Here is a 23,498-nt window from a genome sequence, read left to right as displayed (position 1 = left end):
TCAGAGTGACAATTTTTGGGATTGGATCTGTCGTACTCCGAGCTTCTGCAGGGCTTGTAAATTGATGCTGAGTTCTTTGACGTAATAAACTTTTATATTCAAGAACAGTGTCCAGCGGCTTCCTCAACAGTTAGTGCAGGTTGCGGTCTATAACATGAGGTAGATCAGTAATAACACAGTAATCAGTAATATAAATGCTGAATGTAGAGAAGAGTGGATACTCTGTCACCCTCTGCTGTCACAACTAAAATTTGCATGCTGTTTTTCATTCCTCTCGACAGTAAAAACACAACAAGTAGGGCTGGGCGATATTGAGAAAATCAAATATCACGATATTTTTGACCAAATACCTCAATGTCGATATTGCGGCGATATTGGAGTAGTCACAACTGGTGCTTTAACAAAATATTAACACAATGAGATTTTTTATAAATAATCCATCAGAAATGTCGATTTAATGACAAAGTGGGTAAAGGCAAATAATAGAACAGCTAGAACAGTCTGTTGAGTTCAGAAAAGTACATCACTTCACTGTAATGCAGCCTTTAAAACCAGGAAAAGACAACACTTAATATATTACGATTTTTCGATATCCAAAATCTAAAAACGATATCTAGTCTCATATCACAATATTGATATATTGCCCAGCCCTAAATGTAAGTCAACCCCTCCCCAGATAACTGAAAGCAGCAGTGTTGCAGGTTATATGTAAAAGTGGAGTCAATAAACAGAGACACACCGTAGCACCTGTGAGACCGCTGCATTAGAAGGAAAGTATGGCAAGTAAAAATGTCAAGAGTGGATCATATTTTCTAACGTACCCCCTGGGAGAGTTTGTAAGTCTGATTGTACTTCCACATGTGCTCCATCACCAGCTCCACCGTGTCTGGGTCAGGGGCCTCCCCGTGGAAGTCCACCCCCATGAGCGCGGCCATTCTGTGCAGCAGGCCGGGGATCTGCTCCAGCTGCTGACGGCTTTGGTCCACGCGGTACGTCCAGGCGTGATCCACCAGAAAAACACTACAGTCAACACAGAAGGAAGATGGACAAAAAAATGGGTTAAATGCTTATTTTAAAAACTTAATTTAGTGCTTTTTTTAAATGTATTTTATTTAAATCAATATATACACGCACAGCAATTTGTTGTTGGTTTCTTACAATTGAGCCAAACTCAATTATGGAGCTCCAAAGTGTTCATTATTGAATAAACAGTGTGCCTAGTCCGCCGGATGTCACTCTTTTCAGATGTCCATTTTCAGACGTCCCGGTACCTTCCTCTTCCTTTGTGTTGGTGTTCTAACCTCCGGTGGATTTGTGAGGACTATGGTTAACTGCTCCTCAGATCTCTGCAGGGTAAATCCAGACAGCTAGCTACACTACCTGTCCAATCTGAGTTTTCTCTCGCACCAAAACAAGTTCCTTCGAGGCTATTAAAATACGACGGCTAATAAGAAGATACTGGCGTTGTCAGCTCGTGCACTGATTCGCTAGCCAAGGGCTAGCACTCCACCAATCCAAAAAGTTAAAATCGGCCAAAATGAACGCCGACGGCTCCTCTGACTGACAACGGCACGGAACACACCGAACCGACTCGAGTCACCGACCTCGCCAGACTGTCCGACGGCCGATTATCGGGTTGGTGTTTCAGCGCCTTTAGACTGCAAAAATGAATGAGATATGAACACAGACTACTTGTTGAACTGAAACCATTAGTGATGGGAAAATGATTTGAAAAACGGATAACTTAGGAAGAAGACTAAATAATGAAATTGAACTGAATTTAACCTGACTAAACAGAAGACTCAGACATATACAATGGTGTTGTATTCAAATTTTATGGCATTAAAAAAAAAAAACGTTGAAAAATAATAATTAAATTTGTCAAAAACATCGGAAAAAAAGGGCCAAAGAAAACTTGGATAAAAAAAAAGAGAAAAAAAAAGATCATGGTTGGTGCAGAGTTTCCTCTATGTTGATTTTGTAGTGGCGGCCCACCATGGCAAAATTTCTGCCACCACGGTATCAGAAGTAGGGCTGTACAATGTGCCTTTTAAATCATCCACATAGTGAGTTCTACTTGTTAACAACAAGTAGAACTATTCTATTGGGAGGGGGGGCGGGGGTTGTTCGGACATACCTTCCCCCACTGCTAAAAGAAATCCTAAAGGTTGTCAACTTGTAAACTGGTGTCAACTTTTAAACTGGCAGTTTCTGATGGGCTGCCTTCAAAAAGGGAGGAGCAGAGTACTTCTTCTCTCCTCCTCCCTAGAGTTTTAACATATGAACTTCTTCATTCGAGAAAATTAAAAGGAATGGTTTATAAACTTAATTTGGACGTGCAGAACAATACATTTTCCCATCGCTAATTTATTGTAACACTGGATTAACATTATAACATTAACACCTAAACAGGAAAGGTTAAACAGAGTCACTTGACACACATATTTGCATAGTATTCTGTGCATTCATTAATACATCATAAGTTATAACACAGTGTAGAAATATATTGGATTTAGAATAAGAGTGTCCTGTAGCCTGGGATGGCCTCGCTGTCTCCTCCTGTCTGACATGTGTAAGATAAGACGTGTTCAAATTTAGTGGAGCAAAAGTGCTCCCGATTTGTTTGATAAACATTTGGAACGGAATGCTACTAATGAAATATCTTAAAGTAACAGACAATCTTTAGGCCATGAGAGAAGAAGAGAATGACAGCGATCCCAAGGCTAGGTACTGTAGAGTTGTTGTTATACATCTGTCATATATCACCTCAGTGATAAGCAGGGTCTCTCATTAAGTTGTTTGACCTCACAGTTTGATGATCTCATGGGATGAGGGCCGAAAAAGATGCTAGAATGACTAGCTGTGGATGCTGTAGGATATATTGTGTGGAACATGTGTGTAGAGATCATGAGTGGCTTTGTTCTCCAATCTTCCTGACTACCTGTGAGAGAGAGAGAGCCATCTGACCTGATAAGTTTGAAAGGGAGTTGCTCTTCCTGAGTATCTGTGAGAGGACTATCTGACCTATGTGAAAGGGGGGACGGGGCCGGGAAAATAATTGAGCCGATTTATTAAAGAAAAAAAAAAATAAGACTCTCAGATCGGGAGGAGCAGAGAACAAAGCCACTGTCTAAGATGTATTTTGCAATAACTGAAAAGGTTAGATTCAGGTCATAGGATAAGTGGGCTCTCATCACTCCTAGATCAGCAGAAAAGATAAGACACACAGATGTTTCATCATAAAAAACGTTTTAAAGATCCAATTTGTAGATCCAAGACAGTCACGAACTGTTTGGCCTTGGAGTGGGGAGAGTCAATGGGTTTCATGCATGACGCTACATCCCAGGAAGGGGCCCGAAAAGGAGAGGACCGGACAGCAGAGCCAAGATGACGTGGACTAGTGTAACATCACCTCCAAGGATGGGCAAAATGTATAAAAGGGAGAGAGTTTGAGATAGCGATCATCAGATGCCTGATGGGACTCTTGTCGGTTTGCTGGGGAGAGGGATAGACTTGTCTTGAAGATGTCTGATCCGTGTACGCGTTTTGTAATTGCAATATCATTTCACTAAAAGGTGGTTACTTTTGAATCCAAAGAATCCTGAGTTTTATTTCTGATCTACCATCTCAACGGACACTTGAGATTTAAAAAGGTGTGAGGTGTAGTGACCTTAATTGGAGTCAGATTACGTCTGGCCTTTTTGGGCCAGACTAGAAACGGTCCTTTCTACAGGGCCCAGAATTTTATGCTACACCCGCCCCTGGAAACACCCACCAAACGAGAGAAAACATAACTCAAAGCCTGTTGCACACCGTTTGGTTTCACACCGTTCAGAGGAAACATGCCGTTCATCCAGGAAGCCGTAGCAAAACGGTGCACACCGTTTTGAGATTGAACGTGCCCCAGGATAGGAGAAAAACGGTGAGGAGTTGTTAGAATTTCTTGTAAACCAATCAAAATCGTATTGGTTGGGACTAATCTCTGGTCCCAAAGTCAGTGGATCTCTGTAAAATGATCCCGGGATGGAACTTGTTTCGGTGGAACATTTGCAATCCTCAAAAGAAAACGCCACATACAATATTAACTGAAGTTAACTGTTCACACAATACAGTTACATGAGCAATTTATAATTTTTTGGATATATGGTTAAATGTTATTTGCTCTTGCCAGTGTATCGGCATGCGTATTTTGTCCATAGCAAATCCCCACCAATCGGTCCCAAAACGTCCCAGTTAGAGAGGAAATGCCGTAAACATATTCTTTGTAGATCTTTACAATCATTCCCGAAAGAACCAAGCAGACCTGACTTGCTGCACGATCCAAATTTTTTTTCTAAACTTTTTAGCGTGTAACGTTAGGCTCCGGTCGCTGCTGCTCTTCGAATCTACCGGAGTTGAGAGACAACTATCTGGCAAATGAACCGTCGCTGATCTAGACTACGAATGAATTTGATTACTTGTCTAAACAATTATTTTGCAAAATTTTTCAACTCATAAAATGTTATTTCCTCCCTATTTTCACAATAATTACAGGACTTCATTTTTATTTCAAATTGCCACTTCTTCATGGCACTGTCCTCACACGTTTCAGCTGATCCCATGTCTACATATATAAGGAGGTAAAGGCGGGAGGTTCTGGCTTGGGTTGCACCTCCAATAGGTCAGTGGCAACCAGGTCAAAATTGAAATATTTTTAACTCTGAGCGCAGCGCTCAGCGGCAATTTCGAGAGCTGCGCCAGGTTTTACCGTGGATCATGTGTGGGCGGCTTTAGGCTAGCAGGTTCAACAATTGCTACCGGAGTTAGCCAGTTAGCTCCTGTAAGCTAGAGCAACAGCAATGTCAAATTTAGGCAGCTGCTAAATAAAAACCCACTACACGGAAACAGTTCTATTTTTTCAGCTTAACAAAGCTTCACACGTGACATTCCCTACCTAACTGACTAACAGGCTAGGCTGAAAAAATAGGAAATCTGGTGTTAATGGCAGCAGCTAGCTAGGTCATTCAGAGTTTCCTCTGCAGCATCTTGGTTCAAAAGATGTTCCTAATAGAATAATATACACAAAAAATAAACACACAGCTAACCTAGCTAGCTAATTGGCATAAGCAGCATTTTTAAGCTAAATCTAAAAAGATAAGAGATGAAGGGACTGTATCTGTGTACTATGTTTATTCGCAGCAGTGGCCTAGTTGATCTAGCTAACAAGCTAAATTTGGTAGCAGTAGTTGATCTTGCTATTTAAAAAGAGGCAAAAGGTGAGAGGGCTGTTATTGTGAAATTAAAAAGAAATGTGTTATCTGGTAAAGTGCAAAAATAAGATGTTTATGAAAATAAACATTACAATTTAGCTATTATGAATGATTAAATAACAATTCATAATAATTTCCTCAACAAAATTGTTAGTCACATCTTTCGAGGGGATTGACTGGTGTGTGGCGCCCTCACCTGGACGGCTCTGAGGCTTGCAGTCCACTCTCCCGGGTCACAACCACTTTACTGCCCATCACTGCTACACGATTGTCCCTCTTCCTCTCCTCGTTACCCCCAGTTTCCTCCTCGTCGTCGTCTTCTTGTTGAAACTGCATGATTCCGAAAACTTCCCCAGCATCATAAATCTATGGCATACAAAATTATGTTGTATTTTATCATGTCATCGCCACCAGACTCCATTGGAGAATTTGTCAATTTAAAGTTGGCTTGCTTCTCATCTTTAGCAGGTGTCAATAATGCTGCGTTTAATATATTGTAGTTCCACTCTTCAACTCGGCAGCTATTTGAGAAAAACCACGCAGCGCTTATTTAACTCTCAAAGTTCCTTCCCCTCCGATTCTCACACTAGACGCACCGTACATGTAGCTAACGTTATATATTACAGTACCCCGAAATAGGCGTGTGAACCAACTATTTTATACAGATCAACACAAACAACACGCCGATTGGTGCCTAAATTATATGCCGAATTCACCGAGGTAAAATATACGTTTGGTAAATGCTTTTACTCATTGATTTTTTCCGATGTGGGTGTTTGTAAACAATAAAGCAAAACTGAAACCATTAGATTTGAATGCGAGTTTGGCTTAGTTCCCTCCCTCGTGACAGAGCGGGACGTAGTGGAGTTATAGCTAGCTAACGTTACGTTATATTCGTGGACCCAGCCGGGATATTGAGCATGGAGTCGTGGCATAAGCTAACGGGTGTGCTTATGTCAATTAAGGGCATGCCATTTGTCATAACCATAACGGTCTGTCTATGGTCACAACTTGCTAGTAACGTCACTTATTTTAATCCAAAGTGGCGTAGCTCAGCAGCGCTGCCTGTGTTACCGTTAAACGAGCGAGCCGGTTAACAGGCGACTTTACTTCCAGCGTACGCGGTTGTCGTAGTGACAACAGCGGTTGAAAATACGAACGAGAAAAACGTATGACAAAAAAGTTGTTTTTCCAATTGAACTGCTGTTTATTCCACGAATGGGATACAGCTATTTGAGATAAGGCACTTGTTTTTAAGCAAACTCAATCACTGTACCACTTGTTAACACGTGTGAGATGTTGTTGGCAGGGTAAGTTAGCAGAAGACAGACCTCGTTGGTGATTTTGTGATGGAGGCTCCTCCAGTAGACTGGGGGCAGTCCTGAGGACTGCAGGGCCCCGCCGTGTAGGGCCACGAAGCCGGTGAACTCCTCGTCCCCGTCTCCATTTATCATTATACTGTTTGTTGACATTACTATAAGCTGATATATCACTCACGTGGAGGTAGATGGACTCATTAGACTTAGCACACCCGGAAGAAGTTTGACAGCTGAGCCAGCAATGCATTGTGGGAGAGTTTTAAAGCGCCCTATACTAGAGTATTTTCACTATTATTTCCTCTCTATATGTAAGTAAAGTAACTATAGGAGTTACTTTTTAGATCATCCCTACTGCACACACTGCACACATCTGTTTGTCAAGCACTGAGTGCTAAAATACATATTTTCATAAAACAAATACAGAAAAAAGTGTGAGATCATTTCAGCTGGTTTTATAGAGTGTACAGAACAATGTAACATTTTTGTCTTAACCCTGTGATGCATGAATTATGAAAGCCTGAGTCAAAACAAAAAGTTTTTAATGTGTTTTACTCTTCTTAGGGCATGAAAAAAAAAGTGCACTTTTTTTTTCAAACATGATTTTTTTTCAGAAAGTTACAGACATGTCCACTACACTGGACTACATGCTCTTAAGCACTCAACATACATAACAGTATAAACTTAGAGGGAGAATGAATCAAATTGAGTTGTATCATAAATCCATGAACAATTATTTAATGTTACACTTTTAAAAACACTTTTAACATTCTATAGCCCTATTGCAGCAGCAGTGGCAGCAAAAACTGTCCTATCCTGTTAATAGTGTCCTGACTCCTGAGGAGTGTCCCGGGACAGTCAGACACTGTCCTGTGACACCCAGACACTGTCTTGTGACTCCCATGACTGTCCTGTGACTCCCAGACACTGTCCTCTGACACGCAGACGCTGTCCTGTGACTCCCAGACACTGTCCTCTGACACGCAGACACTGTCCTGTGACTCCCATGACTGTCCTGGGACAGTCAGACCCTGTCCTGTGACTCCCATGACTGTCCTGTGACACCCAGACACTGTCCTGTGACTCCCACGACTGTCCCGGGATAGTCAGACACTGTCCTGTGACACAAAGACACTGTCCTGTGACTCCCATGACTGTCCCGGGATAGTCAGACACTGTCCTGTGACACCCAGCCACTGTCCTGTGACTCCCACGACTGTCCCGGGATAGTCAGACACTGTCCTGTGACTCCAGACTTGGAGGTTCACTTGTAGTTACAACAACTAACCACTGAATAAACCTCAATGGAGGGGGGCAGCAGAGAACATTCTAACGACTGATATGCAATTCCACCATAGAAACTATTTTGGAGAAAATGATTTTTAAACAGCTGTCCACTGTAGTGACCGCTATGCGCCAGAGGGTTAATCCAAAAGCAGCGCTCTTGAAACAAGTTGATTTTTTGAAATTAGAATCCAGGGGTAAGTAATCTAACTAGACTGGCAGATCTTTTTTCACTCATTTGAAGGAAATAAAAGACAGTTAAGACTAAATAACTAATAAACAAGTACTTAGTAAGATGGATTTTCATAAAATAATATACAAAGTCGTATAGCTGTAGCTCCAACTTGACCAACATTTAAATGCTCAATGCATAGGTGATATTACCCTTATATGGGATATACAGTATTCAAAACAACGATTTAAATATGTGTATATATGTAAACACTATGAAAGAAGGCTGTTCTGCATAATGTGACCATTTCGTTTTAATAATTTCTGATATTACAAAATGTAATAAGTACATTTTGGATAGATCTTGTCTGGTATTAATAGCCTCTATTTTTAGGGGATTTTCCCTTTAATATAGCGACAGTGGATAGACATGAAAGGGGGAAGAGAGATAGGGAATGACACACAGCAAAGGGCTGCAGGTCAGATTTGAACCCGGGCTGTTGCAGGACTCAGCCAACGTGGGGCAAACGCTCTTACTGGGTGAGCTAGAAGCCACCTCATTAGTAGCCTCTATTTTTATAAAATGTGTGTGTTTGTGTGTGTGTGAAATTCTAAAAATGAATGCATATTTCTAAATCAACATCATGTATTTTAAAATGCACAAATAAAACAAAATACAAATACAGTCAGTGGTGTAACGCATTTTTTATTTAAATAAATAGAACAAGCCAAAGCTATATATCCAAATTGAGGATTTAAATTTAAAATATAAAAAGGTATGGACAAATGGGAGTTATGAAAACTTCATAAATACACACACACACACACACACACACACACACACACACACACAAAGCTTATTGCTGGCAAGCGTCCAAAACAGGAAATAAAAAAATTTAAAATTAAAAATGTAACCACGATGTAAGACAAACCAGTCAGTCAGTAAATGAAGGTTAAATTTGACTCAACTAAATACACTACTTTCATTGCCATGTCTTTCAAATCATTGCCCCGGAAATTATCAATATCATAATTTCATTTGTTTTTACATTACATGTCATTTAGCTGACACTTTTTATTCAAAGCGATTTACAATTGCTATATATATATCAGAGATCGCACACCTCTGGAGTAACTAGTTGTTAAGTGTCTTGCTCAGGAACACATTGGTTGATGTATCACAGTGAGAATTGAACCCAGGTCTCTCACACCAAAGGCATGTGTCATATCCACTGCGCCCAGTTAATGAATATGGCTTCACTGTTACATCTTGAGGAAACATTCTTTGGCATTGCTCCACATTTGTATTCCCTGCAGGGAGAGAGAGAAAGGAAAAAGAAACTTTTTTTTATGAACGTGACCAGTCCAGTTGTCCTGTAAGTTTTAGACAGATGATGTGCTCTTCTGTACCTTTTTGCACATGCTGATTTGCATGACAGCATAGTTGATGAGCGCTTCCCGCAGATCTTTGTCTTTATGCTCCTTAAAGCGCTGCATATCCACCCACGCCCTTTCAACATGCTCTCTGCAGCGAAACAGATCCAATGAAGCACACAGGGAAAAATTGGCAAATATATTATGGATAATCATGGACATGGACGGAACATTTTTTCCATCAGAAAACATTTTTAAGGCTGCTTTCACACACAATCTGCAGTCCCTCCAGAAAAATGCGATCATGCGATCGGATGATTCAATGCTTAATCAGCTACAGTCCGCATATTGATGCGGGGACCGCATTTTTTCAAATACGCCGCACTTTCGCTGCATAAATTGCCGATTTCCACGCAAAATATGCAGGGCTTGCATGATTTCATAATCCCTGCATTTTCGTTTAAAAAAAAGTCACATATCTTAGCAGAAAGTTGAAAAATGTTGCGTTTTCTTCACACAAGAGCAGCCATTTTCCCCTGTTGCCATGGGAACATTATGAAGTGACGTAATTACGTGACGTGAACTTCATCGAAAAGCAGAGTGATGGGGTAGGAATCACAGTTTTTTCTCTTTTTCATCAAACCGCAATTTTTGCAAGTTCCTGCAATTTTCATCACATAAAAACTGCATAAAAATCCTGCATATTCCATCGCATTTTTCAAGAAAACATGCCGCATAATCAAGGATTTTTGCCAGCAACAATCACAAAAAAACTCTTCTGGAAGGACTGAATCTGTAATCTTTCAGCATTGTCCATGACTCACTCGCACTCGACTGTTTTCTCCTTGACGGTGTCTTCCCCCTCTGCTATTAGCTCCTCCAGCAGCTTGATTCTGGCCTCCCTCTGCACAGGTGCCTCTTGGCCAAAAAGCTTGTTGGTCATGCCTTTGAAGGAGAACGTCCGCACAATCTAAGGACGGCATAAACAGAGAAAACAGTTCAGTTTGGAAGTTGTTAACATCTGCTCAACCGTCTTCCCTCTGTCTGACATGACAAAATCAGCGATCACTGCTGAAGAATAAAGGCGGATTTATGCTTCTGCGTGGGCTCTACGCAGAGCTTTCGCCGTAGCTTACATAAGTGGCCTTGGGTCTACTTGATTGCTGGTGTCTGCGACGTTCTAGCGTTTCTCTTTAGGAGAATAGCAGGGTCGGCATGTGTGTGTGTGGGGGGGAGTGTGTGGTAGAGCGAGTGAGAGAGTGATGGTGGGATTAGTTTGGAGCGAGTAGTGACTCTAGAGTCATAGTGAGAGAACCAAAGTGTCTCCCCTGTTCTTTCTGACCACGGTGGGGAATCTGGAGCAGGAGAAGTTAACCCTCTCCCTTATTTCATGTTGTTTATGGAGAAGGAGAACCAGGAAATGAGTCGGGGGAAATGCAACGCTACCAAGACACGGCCAAGCGGACCAATCACAATTGTTGTTGCGTCGCCGTCACATGTGGTTGTCATTTTTTGAGAGATGCACGTCAGGCTACGGCATAGGGCCCGCATCTCCACCTACCTACGTACGTACCCGCGGCGTCGATTTAACGCAGGAGCATAAACTGGCCTTAACAGACAAAGCTAAAGTTGAGCGTACCCCTGTAGCCAGCTCCTCGTGTTGCTGCTTCTTTGAGATGAGGTCCTGGGAGGCCATCTCAAGCTCAAACTGGGTCAGCTCGTGTTTCCTGCACACTGCCCTGCCAAAGCAAAGTGTAACACAAAGAGCCAATATCCAGTGAACACACGTGATTAGGGTTGCAAATGTGAATATTCAATGTAATGCAGAGATAATTCATTATTTTGCCAAATGCATTAATTAATTAGTCAAATACAGTTCTGCGAGCAAATCACTCCGCCCAACTAGCAGAAGAGTTACAACACGCACGGAGATGAGAAGGGTATGTATGGAATAAGCTAAAGTCCCAATAAATCGGCATGTTCCTTTAATCTCAATCCAGCTTTTTCTTCTGGTTTCATGCCGATACGTATTGATGGAATGACCAGTGACAGCGTAAAAGTGTAAAAACTGGTGGGATTGAGACTAAAAAGGTGGGGCTCATGTAAAAAATGGATTGAACCAAATCAGGTACTGATGTCAGGAGTTCAGGTTGACAGATATTAATATTTACATTGTTTAGAGGATCTTTTAAAAAAAAAAAGTACAAATCCAATACTGTCTCAGACTTAAGCTGGGGACATTATACGGTTTAATGGAGCCACCATGTCTTTAAAATATTGTGTGAAGATGTTGCTTGTCTTACCTCAGAGCTTCAGCATAGAAGAGATATTCTTTTAGTTGGTCTGCATAATGTTCCTCTTCTTCTAAGATATCATCTATTGAGGCGGCATACCTACAGGTGAGTGACAAAAAAACATCTGTCTTCACAAGCAACACGGGCTGGGGTAATGAGGCAGCAACGATCCTACGTGTGTGTTACAAACGTAACTGTTACATAAAGAGATAATAGCTGTCGAGGAATTGCATGAAACTATAACAAACAGAGAGTCTCGACTTTATTACTCACGCATCCATGTGATGACCGGCACTTTGCAGTCCGTCTCCCATCTCTTTTTCTATGGCGCTCCACTCACTGCAGTGGACACATGGATGCAAACACACACACACACACACACATTTGCAAATTAGTGAGGCGATTCTATGACACACACACGCTACTTTTGAGAAATTATCAACTTGTAAAATGTCTGAGGTTTTTTTCCATGATGAAAGCTATGCAGTGTTAATCATTCTCATCTGTAGTAATAACAGCGAGCTGTAGTTCCAAAAAGACAACCTGTAGGGGGACCAAAGAGGGAAAAGTTACATAGTATGCCTTTAAATGCTCCTGAATTTTGGGACTGAATAACATTTTTCAAAGGTAGCACCAGAGGCCTGTACTACAATGCAAGATTTGGCGTTAACGAGGTAACTTCAGGTTCAACTCAGGGTTTTGGGTATCACGACGGTGGATCACTTGTTACCGGGTTAAATCGCCGTGGTAACTTATGCTGAACACCTAACCTGCTCGGGAGCAGGTTAAGTTGGAGATCAGAGATCAACCAGTGTAAACAGTGTATCAATGGCGTCACCATTCTTAGAAGATCAGGCGGAGCTCGGTGCGCAGAGAGAGAGAGAGAGAGAGAGAGAGAGAGAGAGAGAGAGAGAGAGAGAGAGAGAGAGAGAGAGAGAGAGAAAGAGATATTGATAAGCAGTGGCAATTTTAGACCCTTTTTAGGGGGGGCTCAAGCCAGGTGTAATATCCTGTGTCGCTGTCGCCAATGCTATACACCTGTAGCCCAGTCAAGGAAAGTTATATTTTTTATTTGTTTATTATTATTTCATTTGATTCTGGTAGTCCATAAAGGGACTTTTGTAGTTTTTTTTCACATGTTCAATATTTTGCATTTATCCTCTGTTATAATAATACATACATATATTCATTGTTATCCAGTGAAATTACTGATTTAGCAGAGGGGGTTAACACTTTTGCATGGCACTGTATCCGTGTCGCATTCTCATCACGGGGCTGAGCCCCCCTAAAGGTCTGATCCTAGAACCGCCCCTGTTGATAAGCGTTGTGATTTACGCATTTACAGCCATGGCATTTTTTTTCAGCTTTCCTCCTGTTTTAGGAAGCAGCGACTGTATTGCATTTTCTCTGTAAAACTGTGTCTGTGTTCTTAGTAATTTATGTAGAATTATAGTTTTCTCTTCTTATGTAGAATATGCGGCTTTGGTAGACGTTTGCGGTTGGTCGGGCTGTGCAAACACCGTCTCTTTTATGTGAACGTGCGCGTTGCTGCATTGGGAAACCCTGGGTTGACTGAACTAGTTGTTAACCACCATCGGGACACAGCTTATGCGGGACTGCGGTTGTTAGGTTAGGTGAAGCCGGGCAACGGAAATCAATCCAAGGCATGTTGATCTAGATTCGTAGTACCGGGGTCCGTTTCAGGAAGGAGGTTTACCAAACTCTGAGTCTAACCCTGATCTCTGAGTTGATTTACCCTGAGATGGGAAACTCTGAGTTTTTGGTTCCAGAACAGCTGATTTGAGTTGGTTCAATCAACTCAGAGTAGGTTCACTCAGAGTTGCGCGCGTGCACCACCACAAAAAAAGGCAGCATGAATGGAGCCATGATACTACGATTCACCATGGTAACAACCACAAACAAACTGGTCGGCGGAAATACTCATGGCACATACAGCGAGTTTGAACATGTATTTCGTTAAAAAAGCAACACAGCGGCTGCTGCAGAAGAGAGAGAATTTGCGTGGAGGAAAATTGCTGCAAGAGTAAATACGTAAGTTCCAATATAGTGTATTAATTTCATATTTAATCATAATATTACTGGTGAAATGGTATTGAACCTATAATCTATTTCATTTAGGTGCAATCCTGCGGGCGAAAAAGTCCTAGGCCTACTAGTCCCATTCTGAGGCTGCAGCAACATCATTACTGTAATAGAATTATAATTCATAATCTTTTATTTCAAAGTTTTTTGTTGGAATCAGGTGGCTATTTTTTATTTTTTTTCCCTTATTTCAATTTGAGGGTCTAAGGATAGAGGGTGCTGCATGCTGTACAGATTGTAAAGACCTTTAAAGCTATAGTGCGTAGTTTCTGTCTCCTCCATGAGGAATTCTAAGTAAAAAACTGTTGGCGGGTCCTTCCCCCACCCTTCCTCCACGCAGTTGCTAGTAGCCAAGGAGGACACGGAGGATTAAAAAAACATGATGGACTCTTCAGAAGAGGTCATTATCTTCACTCGAGTTTCTGCGAAAATCCAGAGAGAGTTGTGTGGAGCTGATTAATTAGCTTTGTTGCAACTCATTTGGTAATAGCTGGAATGTAACGGACGTTCATTAATATCAAAATGTTAAGGACTAAAGCTTTAAGTTAAAGTTGTGTAGTGTGATTTTGGAGTTAAGTTGATTTGACATGACAAAGGGACAATAGAAACAACATGTTCATCAGCAATTCTTGTCCTTTTTAGTCATGAGCAGATACATTATCACATGCTTGTTGTCAAACCTGAAGACTCTCCCATAGTTCCCATGGACCTTGTAAACACCATAGAGTCGATCTGCAACCCTCTAAAAGAGACACAGGAAATACATGAAAGTAAGTGGTGGACCAATTTAAAATATAGGAAATATTTCTTCATGAAATTCAGATTTCCAGTCTAACGCCCGAGCTAGTGTATTTACATACACACATAATCAGTGTACACTTAAACGGCAAGAACTGAGGTGATAAAATGTCAAGTCTACTCTGGTCAGTTAGCTACTGAATGGTTACTGCTGTGAGAATGAACTTTCAATCTCAGTATCAAATTATTTTGTTTTTTTCTTCTGAGACTTACTGAGTTCAGCGCCAGCCATAAGCACTGACATTTATTTAAGTCCCTAGAGTTCATATTTACAAGTATTTACAAGTATCAAATTACAATGTGAAAAAAATTTCAGCTCAATGTTTTGTTTGGGCATTTTACTGGTTATTTCTTAAACTTAATCAGAACAGGTGAAAGTGCTTGAATTATGTAACTTTGTATGGGAATAGCAGGTGCAGAAAGACAACATAGTTTCATAGCACCTACAATTAAATACACTCGGGTACAGTAGACCCGAACACCTCATGTGTAATAGTTATGTGTAGGGGGGAATGTGTAGCGTGTGCAGTCATTGAAAATAAGTTATTTTTTATGTTCTTCACAGAAAATGAGCCAAGGCCAATGAGTTTGAGTTAGAATAAATAATAAATAGCATAATTTTTCTTTTAGCAAACATTGAAAATGGGTCCCACGGACCCAAACCCCACACAAGAATTAAAGCATAAAGCAATTTATTCAAAGATTATACACAAACATGAATTCAATCTGTGTGTGTGTGTGTGTGTGTGTGTGGGGAGCGACTTACTGCCCGTGCTCGGAGCAGCTGAGATGTGTGAGACTGCAGCTGATCGCTGTAATGTTTCATCTCCATGAAGCGTCTGAGTAAGAGACAATGTACAAATTCTTTCGATTTTTAATATTCTATTATTATTTTGATTATCAATTAACAATTTAAGTAATTTTTCAAACAGAAATGCCAAACATTTGATGTCTCCATGTTCTCAAATGTAAGAATTTGGTTGGACAAAACAAGACATTTAATGATGTCATCTTGTGCTCTGGCTTGTGCCATGCGCTGGGTTTTCTGATGTTTGATAGAACCAAATGATGAACACATTAACCGATAAAAATAAATACATGTTTAATTGATGAATCCACACGTTGGGTGGAGCACAACAATATTCTGCAATCATACAATTGCTTTGGAAATTGATCATTTAAAGATTGTAAAAACCTACTCCTATTTCTAAAAAGTTAAGCTAACATCTTATTATATATCAATAATAACATCAGGTTAGCTCTGGTAAACATACAGCTCCAATAAAAAATAAAAAGAACTCTTAATAACTAACTTTTAGCAATTTTTTCAATCCAATTGAAACCTTACATTGTGTTTGAGGAAACACTTACTTACTTATCTGGATTTCTCACCCTGAAGGTGGCACTGAGAGCCCTGATCCTGGAATCTGCCTGAAACAGGAGCATCAGAAGGTGGTCACGCTTTGTGAACACTGAACATATGTGTGAGCATTGCCTTTGCGAATGAAGAGATAGACGTTCCACAAAGTACCTTTGCCTGAAATCCTGTCTCATACACCACTTCCTTCCAGCCATGTTCCTGCCACACACAGCAGTGAACAAAAAGTTATTCACTGAGCCGCTGACCTATTGATCGTCACTTAACTGACCCAGAGCTGTAGCGTGTACCTCAGTGAGAAAGTGGTGGAGGATCTTGTCATTGGAGAGGACTGGGTGTGATGCCACGCGAAGCAGAAAGTTCTCCAGCCCGATCCTGCGCCGCTCCACAAAGTCTGGGTCCATGTTGTCGGCAGACAGCTTGTGCCACACAAACTCCGCCTGCAATGCCAGAGAGCAAAGAAACGGCCTACATTTAATGCCTCACTTCTGCGGGTTCAAGTGTGTACTATATGTTTGCTAAAAAATGGGTTGTACCACACAAAAATAATAATTCATTCAATTAGAAGTAATTAAAATGGCAAATCCCCAAGATGTTGACTGCTAAACAAATGAAATGTGACAGAAAGTGGTAACTGTTGAATTTTGCTGATGTTATTTTGGTGACCTCATTTATGTGTGATACAGCCACCTTCAGCTTCATAAAAGTTATTTTAGTACAAAAATTATCCAAGCACTTTTCTACAAGATAACACACGTTTTCTTTTTGAAGTGTTTTTCGTGCAGTTTATGCCTATGTTCAATATTTTATTGTAGAGAGCTGACAAGAAATGAGGAGAGAGAGAGAGAGAGAGAGAGGGGATGACAAATGTAAAAAATGTCGGTTACACTTTACTTGAAGGTATCTAGATGCCTTCAAGTAAAGTGTTACCAAAATGTCTTTAACTTGTACACCACCAGGACCTCCCTAACTTCTCTTTTGTTTTTTTAAAGGTACAGGAAACTAAAAATTGTGGCTTTGTAGCTTAATGAGTGTGCTTGTTTGTCATCTATCCATCAGAATTTCCCATAATTGCTTCTATGTTATTTATTTACCTAAATTGTATTATCTTTACATCCTGGTTCAGACGTTCTTTTTGGCTGGGTTTGGTCCAAATAGGGGACATTGCTCCATCATATGTGTGTGTGTGTGTGTGTGTGTGTGTGTTGTCGTAGCAACCTACACCACGTGTATTAGTTGTTTTGTCATCATTGACTATGTTTACATGTACATTATGTTCATGTTTTGTGCCTTTATTCCGGAAAAGTAAAAGCATAATATGAGCACTTTAAGCCTGCCATGCATTGTCGTTCCCAAAGCTCTCTGTTTGTGCCTGTCTTGACGACAAAGCAACCTGGGAGTTTTCAAACCAAAATGGGGGCAGCAGTATTTCCGAATTTCTCCATTTTAGGGGTTCGGAAACGCAGGAGTAGTGTGAACATGAGGCGTAAAGAAACATAGCAAAATATATTTGTTTTTAAACCAAAACGTGGTGGTGTGTATGTAGCCTTAGGGCGCTGACAAACCAACCCGATAATTGGCCATTGGACAGTCTGGCGAGGTCAGTGACTCGAGTCTGTTCGGTGTGTCCCGTGCCGTCGTCAGTCTGGGGGGCTGTCGGCCAATATTTTGGCCGACCTGACTTGTTCAGTCGGAGGCAGGGCAGTCGGGCCTCACCCGGAAATGGCGAGCGGAATGAGCGTGACTAGAGTCTCGAAAATCTTTTAAACTGACCTTTGTTGATCTGAAATGAAGACAGATTCAGCAACTGCATGGAATATTTCTCGCTTAAAATGTGTGTTCTGAGGCAGTTTTTTGGACCTCGGGGACCCGACTGATCAGTCCGACTTGCTTTTCTGCCGACGGTCGGCCGTCTGGTTGGTGTGTAACTGCTACTAGACGTGTCTTAAAGGACAGTATCACTGAACAGGGTTTGGAAAGCAGAGCCACACTGAACTCACCCTCTTCTCAGGCAAAGGGGGGACCACGATGTATGGATAGGTAACTAACAGGTAGTTACGCAGCAGTTCAAATTCACTGTATCTCCTCCACAGAGAGTCAGGGGCTGGGTTACGACCTTCCGTGACTGCATCCATGGGCCTTTAAAGATTGAGTCACATGACAATTTTGTTTAGTTGTTTTTGCACTGTGGACAAAAGGCAGAAGTAAATGCATGCACGGCAGAGCTTAAATAAGAGGAAATGCCGATTGCAAAACATCTCAGCTCAACCTATAGCACTTCCTTTTAAATGACTGTTAAAGGCTGCAGTTCTCACCGTGTTTCGATGAGGTACACAGTGAACGTTTCCTGCATGTTCACTGCGTTTTTACCACTCCTTTTCTCGGCCTCAGCAACACAGATCTCCATTCTGCGCACGAGAGTGGAGCCCTCTTCCACCACCTAAAGTACACCGTCACACAGTATCATTAACAGCCTCTGAAAACAGATCTTTGCAAGACGTTTTAGGGAATTAGATAGATAGATAGATAGATAGATAGAGAGATAGATAGATAGATACTTTATTCATCCCGAGGGAAATTTTAGAATTATAATATATATATATATATATATATATATATATATATATATATATATATATATATATATATAGGCTGTTAGCTAACAGCTGTCCATACAACAGCTGTCCATATGAAATAGGCTGTTAGCTAACAGCTGTCCATATAACAGCTGTCCATATGAAATAGGCTGTTAGCTAACAGCTGTCCATATCAAATATAAAAACGTATTTATTAAGCAAGCTAGTGTAACTTTAAGCATGAAAATAACAGTAGTCTGGTTGAGCCATAGCTCCATTACATTGGAGTCGAAAGCAATTTTAATGGCGAACATGTTAAATGAATTGTGTCTAATTCAATTCAACTAGCTTTTCGGCTAGCTTGTCTATATGGCGTAACGTTAAGCTAGCTCTGCCCTGAGCTTTTAACTGTTAGCAAACAATACACTGTAACGTGAACACACAGCCTTTATTCCACTGCCATAGTGAGAGCAATTGTAACGTTACAACCTAGGGGAAGCTGCCGTTTTACCGTGTTGTTTAGGCTGCTGCTCCCGTCTGCAGCTGTGTGGTCGGACTCATCGTCAGTGGCCACCAACTCATCCCTCCCGTCCTCCGCCATCCTTTTACTCTTCTGCTGAGTGATGAGGTTGGTGGTGAGCCAGCACGCATGCGCAGAGGGTTCCCATCACCCAGCAGATGTTATGGTAGTTTTTTTGTTATACATCCATGAACAGATGTTGAAATATTTTTCAGAAAAGCACATTAAGCTAAAATGAATACATCCACTAGATGTGCTGACAATGTAGGGAAACTATTTTTTTAAGAACTTTATTAAGAATGTAAATAGTACAAAGTCAGATAATGGTGAAGGCAAGCAAACTATAATAATAAAAAGCAATTTTAGACGTCTCTTCTTTGAAGTTGGAATTCAAGGTTAATTTGTAGTCACTGACGTTATACAACAGGGTTGCACAACGAAATACATTGTAGTCTATTTACTATCACTTATTCTATCACTGAATTATTTTAAACAACAGAAACAAGTATGCTGAACCACGAGAAAATGTGCCGAGAAAATGGCACAGAAAATCCCTTTGGAAATATATGACTGGCTTCACAAATGTGGAGCGCTTCTCCGACAGAATTCAGAATCAGAAAAGGATTTATTGGGGTGGCAGTAGCTCAGTCAGTTGGGAACTGGAGGGTCGCTGGTTCAAGTCCCCATACGGACCCAAGTATGGTGGTGGACTGGTAGCTGGAGAGGTGCCAGTTGAGCACTGCCAAGGTGCTCTTGAGCAAGGCACCGAACCCCCAACTGCTCGGGGCGCCTTTCCATGGGTGGCCCCCTCACTCTGACATCTCTCTTATTAGTGCATAGAGGTACTGAGCATGTGTGTGTAATTCAGGCCTGTGTGTTAATAAAGTATAGTGTTAATTATTATTGCCAAGTAAGTAACACACAAGGAATTTGACTTGCTGGAGCATACATTAACATATTAAAATGAAATAAACAACAAATACTAGCGTGATCACTAAAGGCTTGTATCATGTGGACACGCCGACAGTGTTGTTGTCATTACTTCGAATTCCTCATGGGGGCGACAGAAACTACGCACTATAGCTTTAAATGGAAATATTAATTAATGTGCATACATAATGCAACAAGTAGCAAAGCCATAAGGTATATGTAAACTCTCCAGCTCAGTTTGTCCAGCAAAACAAAGTGTTTCTTGTATAGTGAAGTTGTGTCCACTGGTAATGGAACTCTGGGTAAACAAAGCTAGACACATTAGCCGTGCAACATGCTAACACTAAAGTTCAACAGGCTAACCTGCAAAATAAACCGCAAAACAAGGTCAGTAAAGTAATTAAGACAGTCAGCCAGTATCACCCCTTCCTGGAGCTTTAGTTTTACTCTAATTTGTTTTTTTTTTAATAAATGAAACAATGGATTTAAAATAGTTTAATCTTCAGAGAATATCACAGTGCAATAACATACCTTTACATTCAAGTCACAAGAGATGTAGGAACAGATTTACAACTTGAAGGTGGGATATATATATATATATATCTCCACTGATAACACAGACATTACAACACCGGTGGCACTCTCTTAATCAGCACAGTCAGCATCAGTGTTTTCATTTTGACAAATTAAGTCATAACAGTGACCTCTACAAAGGCTTTTTAAATTTCCCAGCAGCCACCTGACACAATCGTGGAGCGTTGTTGCTGGCTTTAGAAAATTGCATTAAACGTCAAGTATTGGTCAGCAATGTCTATGATCGGTGTCTTATTTGGGAGATTTATCTCAATATTTATAGTTCTGTGACCCAGTAAACGGTCTTTGACAACATCTCAGTTGAAGGACACTTTAGTAGCTTTGGCCATCATTTCTATCGGTCATGATTAGCATCTCATCACCAAAGTAATCAGCAGGGCCGAGCTCCAGCTGCAGCCACGGCCACTGAGGGAACACTGTCAAAAACCAAACTGGTCAGATTTGATGAAAAATTAGATTAGATTAGCCATTGAAGGTGGTATTAAAGATATACTTTGAATTATGTAAAAATACTAATTAAAATACTTATTGTTTGACATGGTTTTTTCACCTAAAAACTCTTTCGCTTTTATCGAGAAATTCTCTGATCTGGCCTCGCGGCCCACCCACCACCGCTGCTTGCACTACAGTACCGATAAAAGATGGTGTGCATCAAGTTGGCTAGAGGAAATATGGAGATATTCAGCCATATGTTTGAGCCTCAGCCCGAGTTCAGACAAAAGGCGGAAGCGCCCAAAGTGCCGGGAACTCAGCCAGAGCTCCACAGCCGGCTGGCGGTCTGCGGCGATAGTTCTGGTGTCCTGAACCCGGCGGCAGTCAGATCTAGACTCAGATGAGGAGTCTGTTGTGCAATAAAAACCATCGACTAGAAGACGTATCAGAAGTAAGTGTAGCTAGCATCTTTTTTCTCTCTCATCGAGAAATACAGGATCTGGATTCTTTGCTGGCTTTTGCATATTGGACAGCAATTGGTTTACGGATTAATGACGTACCTAATCAAGCTTGCCCGGGATATGTTTGAATCTCAGATATTCGGAGAAGTACGCAGACGTCGCCCTCTTCAGGAGAGGAAGGTGAAAACACCTCTTTAGTGACAAACCTTCACAGATACAAGTCAGTAGGGGTGTGACGAGATCTCGTGAGACTAAAACGTGACGAGATTTCTCGTCGAGGTGAAACCTTTACATATTGTGTTCGTCTTGTCTGTCACTCTTTCGCCATTTATTATTTCCGCAGGAAAACCAAAATGTTGCCACACAAATGATTTAAAAGTGGCAGGGGGATCTTCAATAGTAATTCCCCGCTCCATCACGCTGACATCACATCGCCTCACGAGACAACTTTTCACCTCGACGAGAAATCTCGTCTCGTTCTCGTGAACCCAATCTCGTGATGTGTCTCGTCTCGTGGAGTAAGCCTCTCGTCACACCCCTACAAGTCAGTATAGTCAAGATATCTTATTTTAGGGGACATAAACATAAGAAAAACACTTTTTTTAGAAGGAGGGGATCTTTAAATTAGTAAAGAGGACAGTCCTCCAATAAGGCTGCCAGAAGTTGCATCGTGTACCCTAGAAGTCGTCATACGGTGCCTGGAGACATCACAACTGTAAAAGCAGACATGACCTAAACAGACAGATATATAGAGACACTTCACACGGTCGAGGAAAAACTGGAAAAGTCATGGAATATTAAAATCTCATTTTCCAGGCCTGGAAAAGTCAAGGGATTTTGTTGTGTTAAATGTAATTAGCTGTTAGAGCAATCTTTCATGGATAACCCTCCATGTATTATTTGACTGAAGCTGTAGACGTGATGTAGCTCTAATCTGCGTTGATGTGTGACGTTTTGTTTACCATCACGTACAGTACGTTTTATCGTTATCTCCCTGCGTTCCGTCTAACCCTCCAGCTAGCTGAAATTATGTTTGAATCTGATATGTTTGAATGATGCCGGGGAGGTGTACATTTAATATTTCATGGCTCTCTAATGACCGCTGTAATTTGTATCTGCGAGCAGCCCTTCTATGCCCTGCTATGCCCTGCTACGCCCTACTATAACCTGCTACTCCCTGCTATGCCCTGCTACTCCCTGCTATGCCCTGCTACGCCCTACTATAACCTGCTACTCCCTGCTACTCCCTGCTATGCCCTGCTACGCCCTTCTATGCCCTATTACGCCCTACTACGCCCTGAACAACTATTATTTCTAGTTATAGTGCCATTATCTTTATTGTGACTATTATTGCCACTAGACCTACTCTATCTGTAAAGTGTCTTGAGATAACTCCTGCTGTGATTTGATACTATAAATACAATTGAATTGAACTGAATAGAGAGCTATGAAATATTATGTAATATGTATGCATTGTTTTTGCATCCCAAAATGATTTTACAATCAAATGCATAAAAAATGTACTGACAGTACAATTGGTCTGGTTTCTCCTCATGCTGGAAAGCCAGTTCCAGCCTGATATAATAAAGGAAGTGGAATGACTGTGCCTGTAGTTTGAAGTACTTCAACTACTATTAACATTTAGAGATTGAAAAAAGCTTTTCATACAATAATTAACATTTGGAGTAAAGTGTAGTATACAGTTATGTTCGTGTGACACGTGGTAAATGCCCATTGAAATCTTAATACGGGTCCTTGAAAAGTCATGGAAAAGTTTTGAAATGTTGTCCATGACAAATGTGTGGGAACCCTGCTCTTGATTCAATAAGCTGTACTGGAATTAGAGATGTTCCGATACCGATACCAGTATCAAAGTATACCAGTATTAAAGTAGTTTATTTAGGTTCTTTTTCCGTTATAACTGACTGTCAAACTGGAGAATAAAAGAAAGTTCTACGGCATTCATTGTTTGTGTTTGTTCATGTTTCACAAAGAGTTTAACCTGAGCCAGACCGACA

The 23,498-nt window shown here is 41.0% G+C and overlaps 2 protein-coding genes across 2 annotated transcripts in view; both read right to left on the bottom strand.

Annotated features, from left to right (window-relative positions):
• Positions 1-6,807, bottom strand: part of ttll12 (tubulin tyrosine ligase-like family, member 12) — a 63,097-nt gene extending 56,290 nt beyond the window's left edge. The window contains exons 1-3 of the mRNA XM_028570388.1: positions 6,581-6,807; positions 5,446-5,615; positions 822-1,020 (exon numbers count right to left, since the gene is read on the bottom strand). Coding sequence (XP_028426189.1) covers positions 822-1,020; positions 5,446-5,615; positions 6,581-6,721 — 510 coding nt within the window. The 5' untranslated portion in view covers positions 6,722-6,807. The remainder of the gene's footprint in view (positions 1-821; positions 1,021-5,445; positions 5,616-6,580) is intronic.
• Positions 6,808-8,843: 2,036 nt separating this feature from the next.
• On the bottom strand, positions 8,844-19,165 carry LOC114550229 (sorting nexin-4). The gene is made up of 14 exons (XM_028570865.1): positions 19,055-19,165; positions 18,283-18,407; positions 17,968-18,106; positions 16,258-16,407; positions 16,121-16,168; positions 15,965-16,020; positions 15,356-15,428; positions 14,472-14,533; positions 11,962-12,027; positions 11,698-11,787; positions 11,034-11,133; positions 10,219-10,364; positions 9,431-9,545; positions 8,844-9,331 (listed from the first exon to the last, which is right to left on the bottom strand). The coding sequence occupies exons 1-14, from the start codon at positions 19,142-19,144 to the stop codon at positions 9,284-9,286; spliced, it is 1,308 nt and encodes a 435-aa protein (XP_028426666.1). The 5' UTR covers positions 19,145-19,165; the 3' UTR covers positions 8,844-9,283.
• Between the last annotated feature and the right edge of the window lie 4,333 nt (positions 19,166-23,498).

The sequence above is a fragment of the Perca flavescens genome, chromosome 23, assembly GCF_004354835.1.
Source record: "Perca flavescens isolate YP-PL-M2 chromosome 23, PFLA_1.0, whole genome shotgun sequence".
Classification (NCBI taxonomy): domain Eukaryota; kingdom Metazoa; phylum Chordata; class Actinopteri; order Perciformes; family Percidae; genus Perca; species Perca flavescens.
This window is presented reverse-complemented; position numbering and strand designations above follow the sequence as displayed.

What these genes read in the sequence shown, in the direction of transcription:
- LOC114550229 (XM_028570865.1), bottom strand. Translation starts at nt 19,144, where the DNA reads ATGGCGGAGGACGGGAGGGATGAGTTGGTGGCCACTGACGATGAGTCC. An exon ending in TTCTATGCTGAAGCTCTGAG is followed by an intron (nt 11,134 to 11,697) that starts GTAAGACAAGCA and finishes TTGCTTTGGCAG; the next exon opens with GGCAGTGTGCAGGAAACACG. An exon ending in ACGAGGAGCTGGCTACAGGG is followed by an intron (nt 10,365 to 11,033) that starts GTACGCTCAACT and finishes TGCCGTCCTTAG; the next exon opens with ATTGTGCGGACGTTCTCCTT.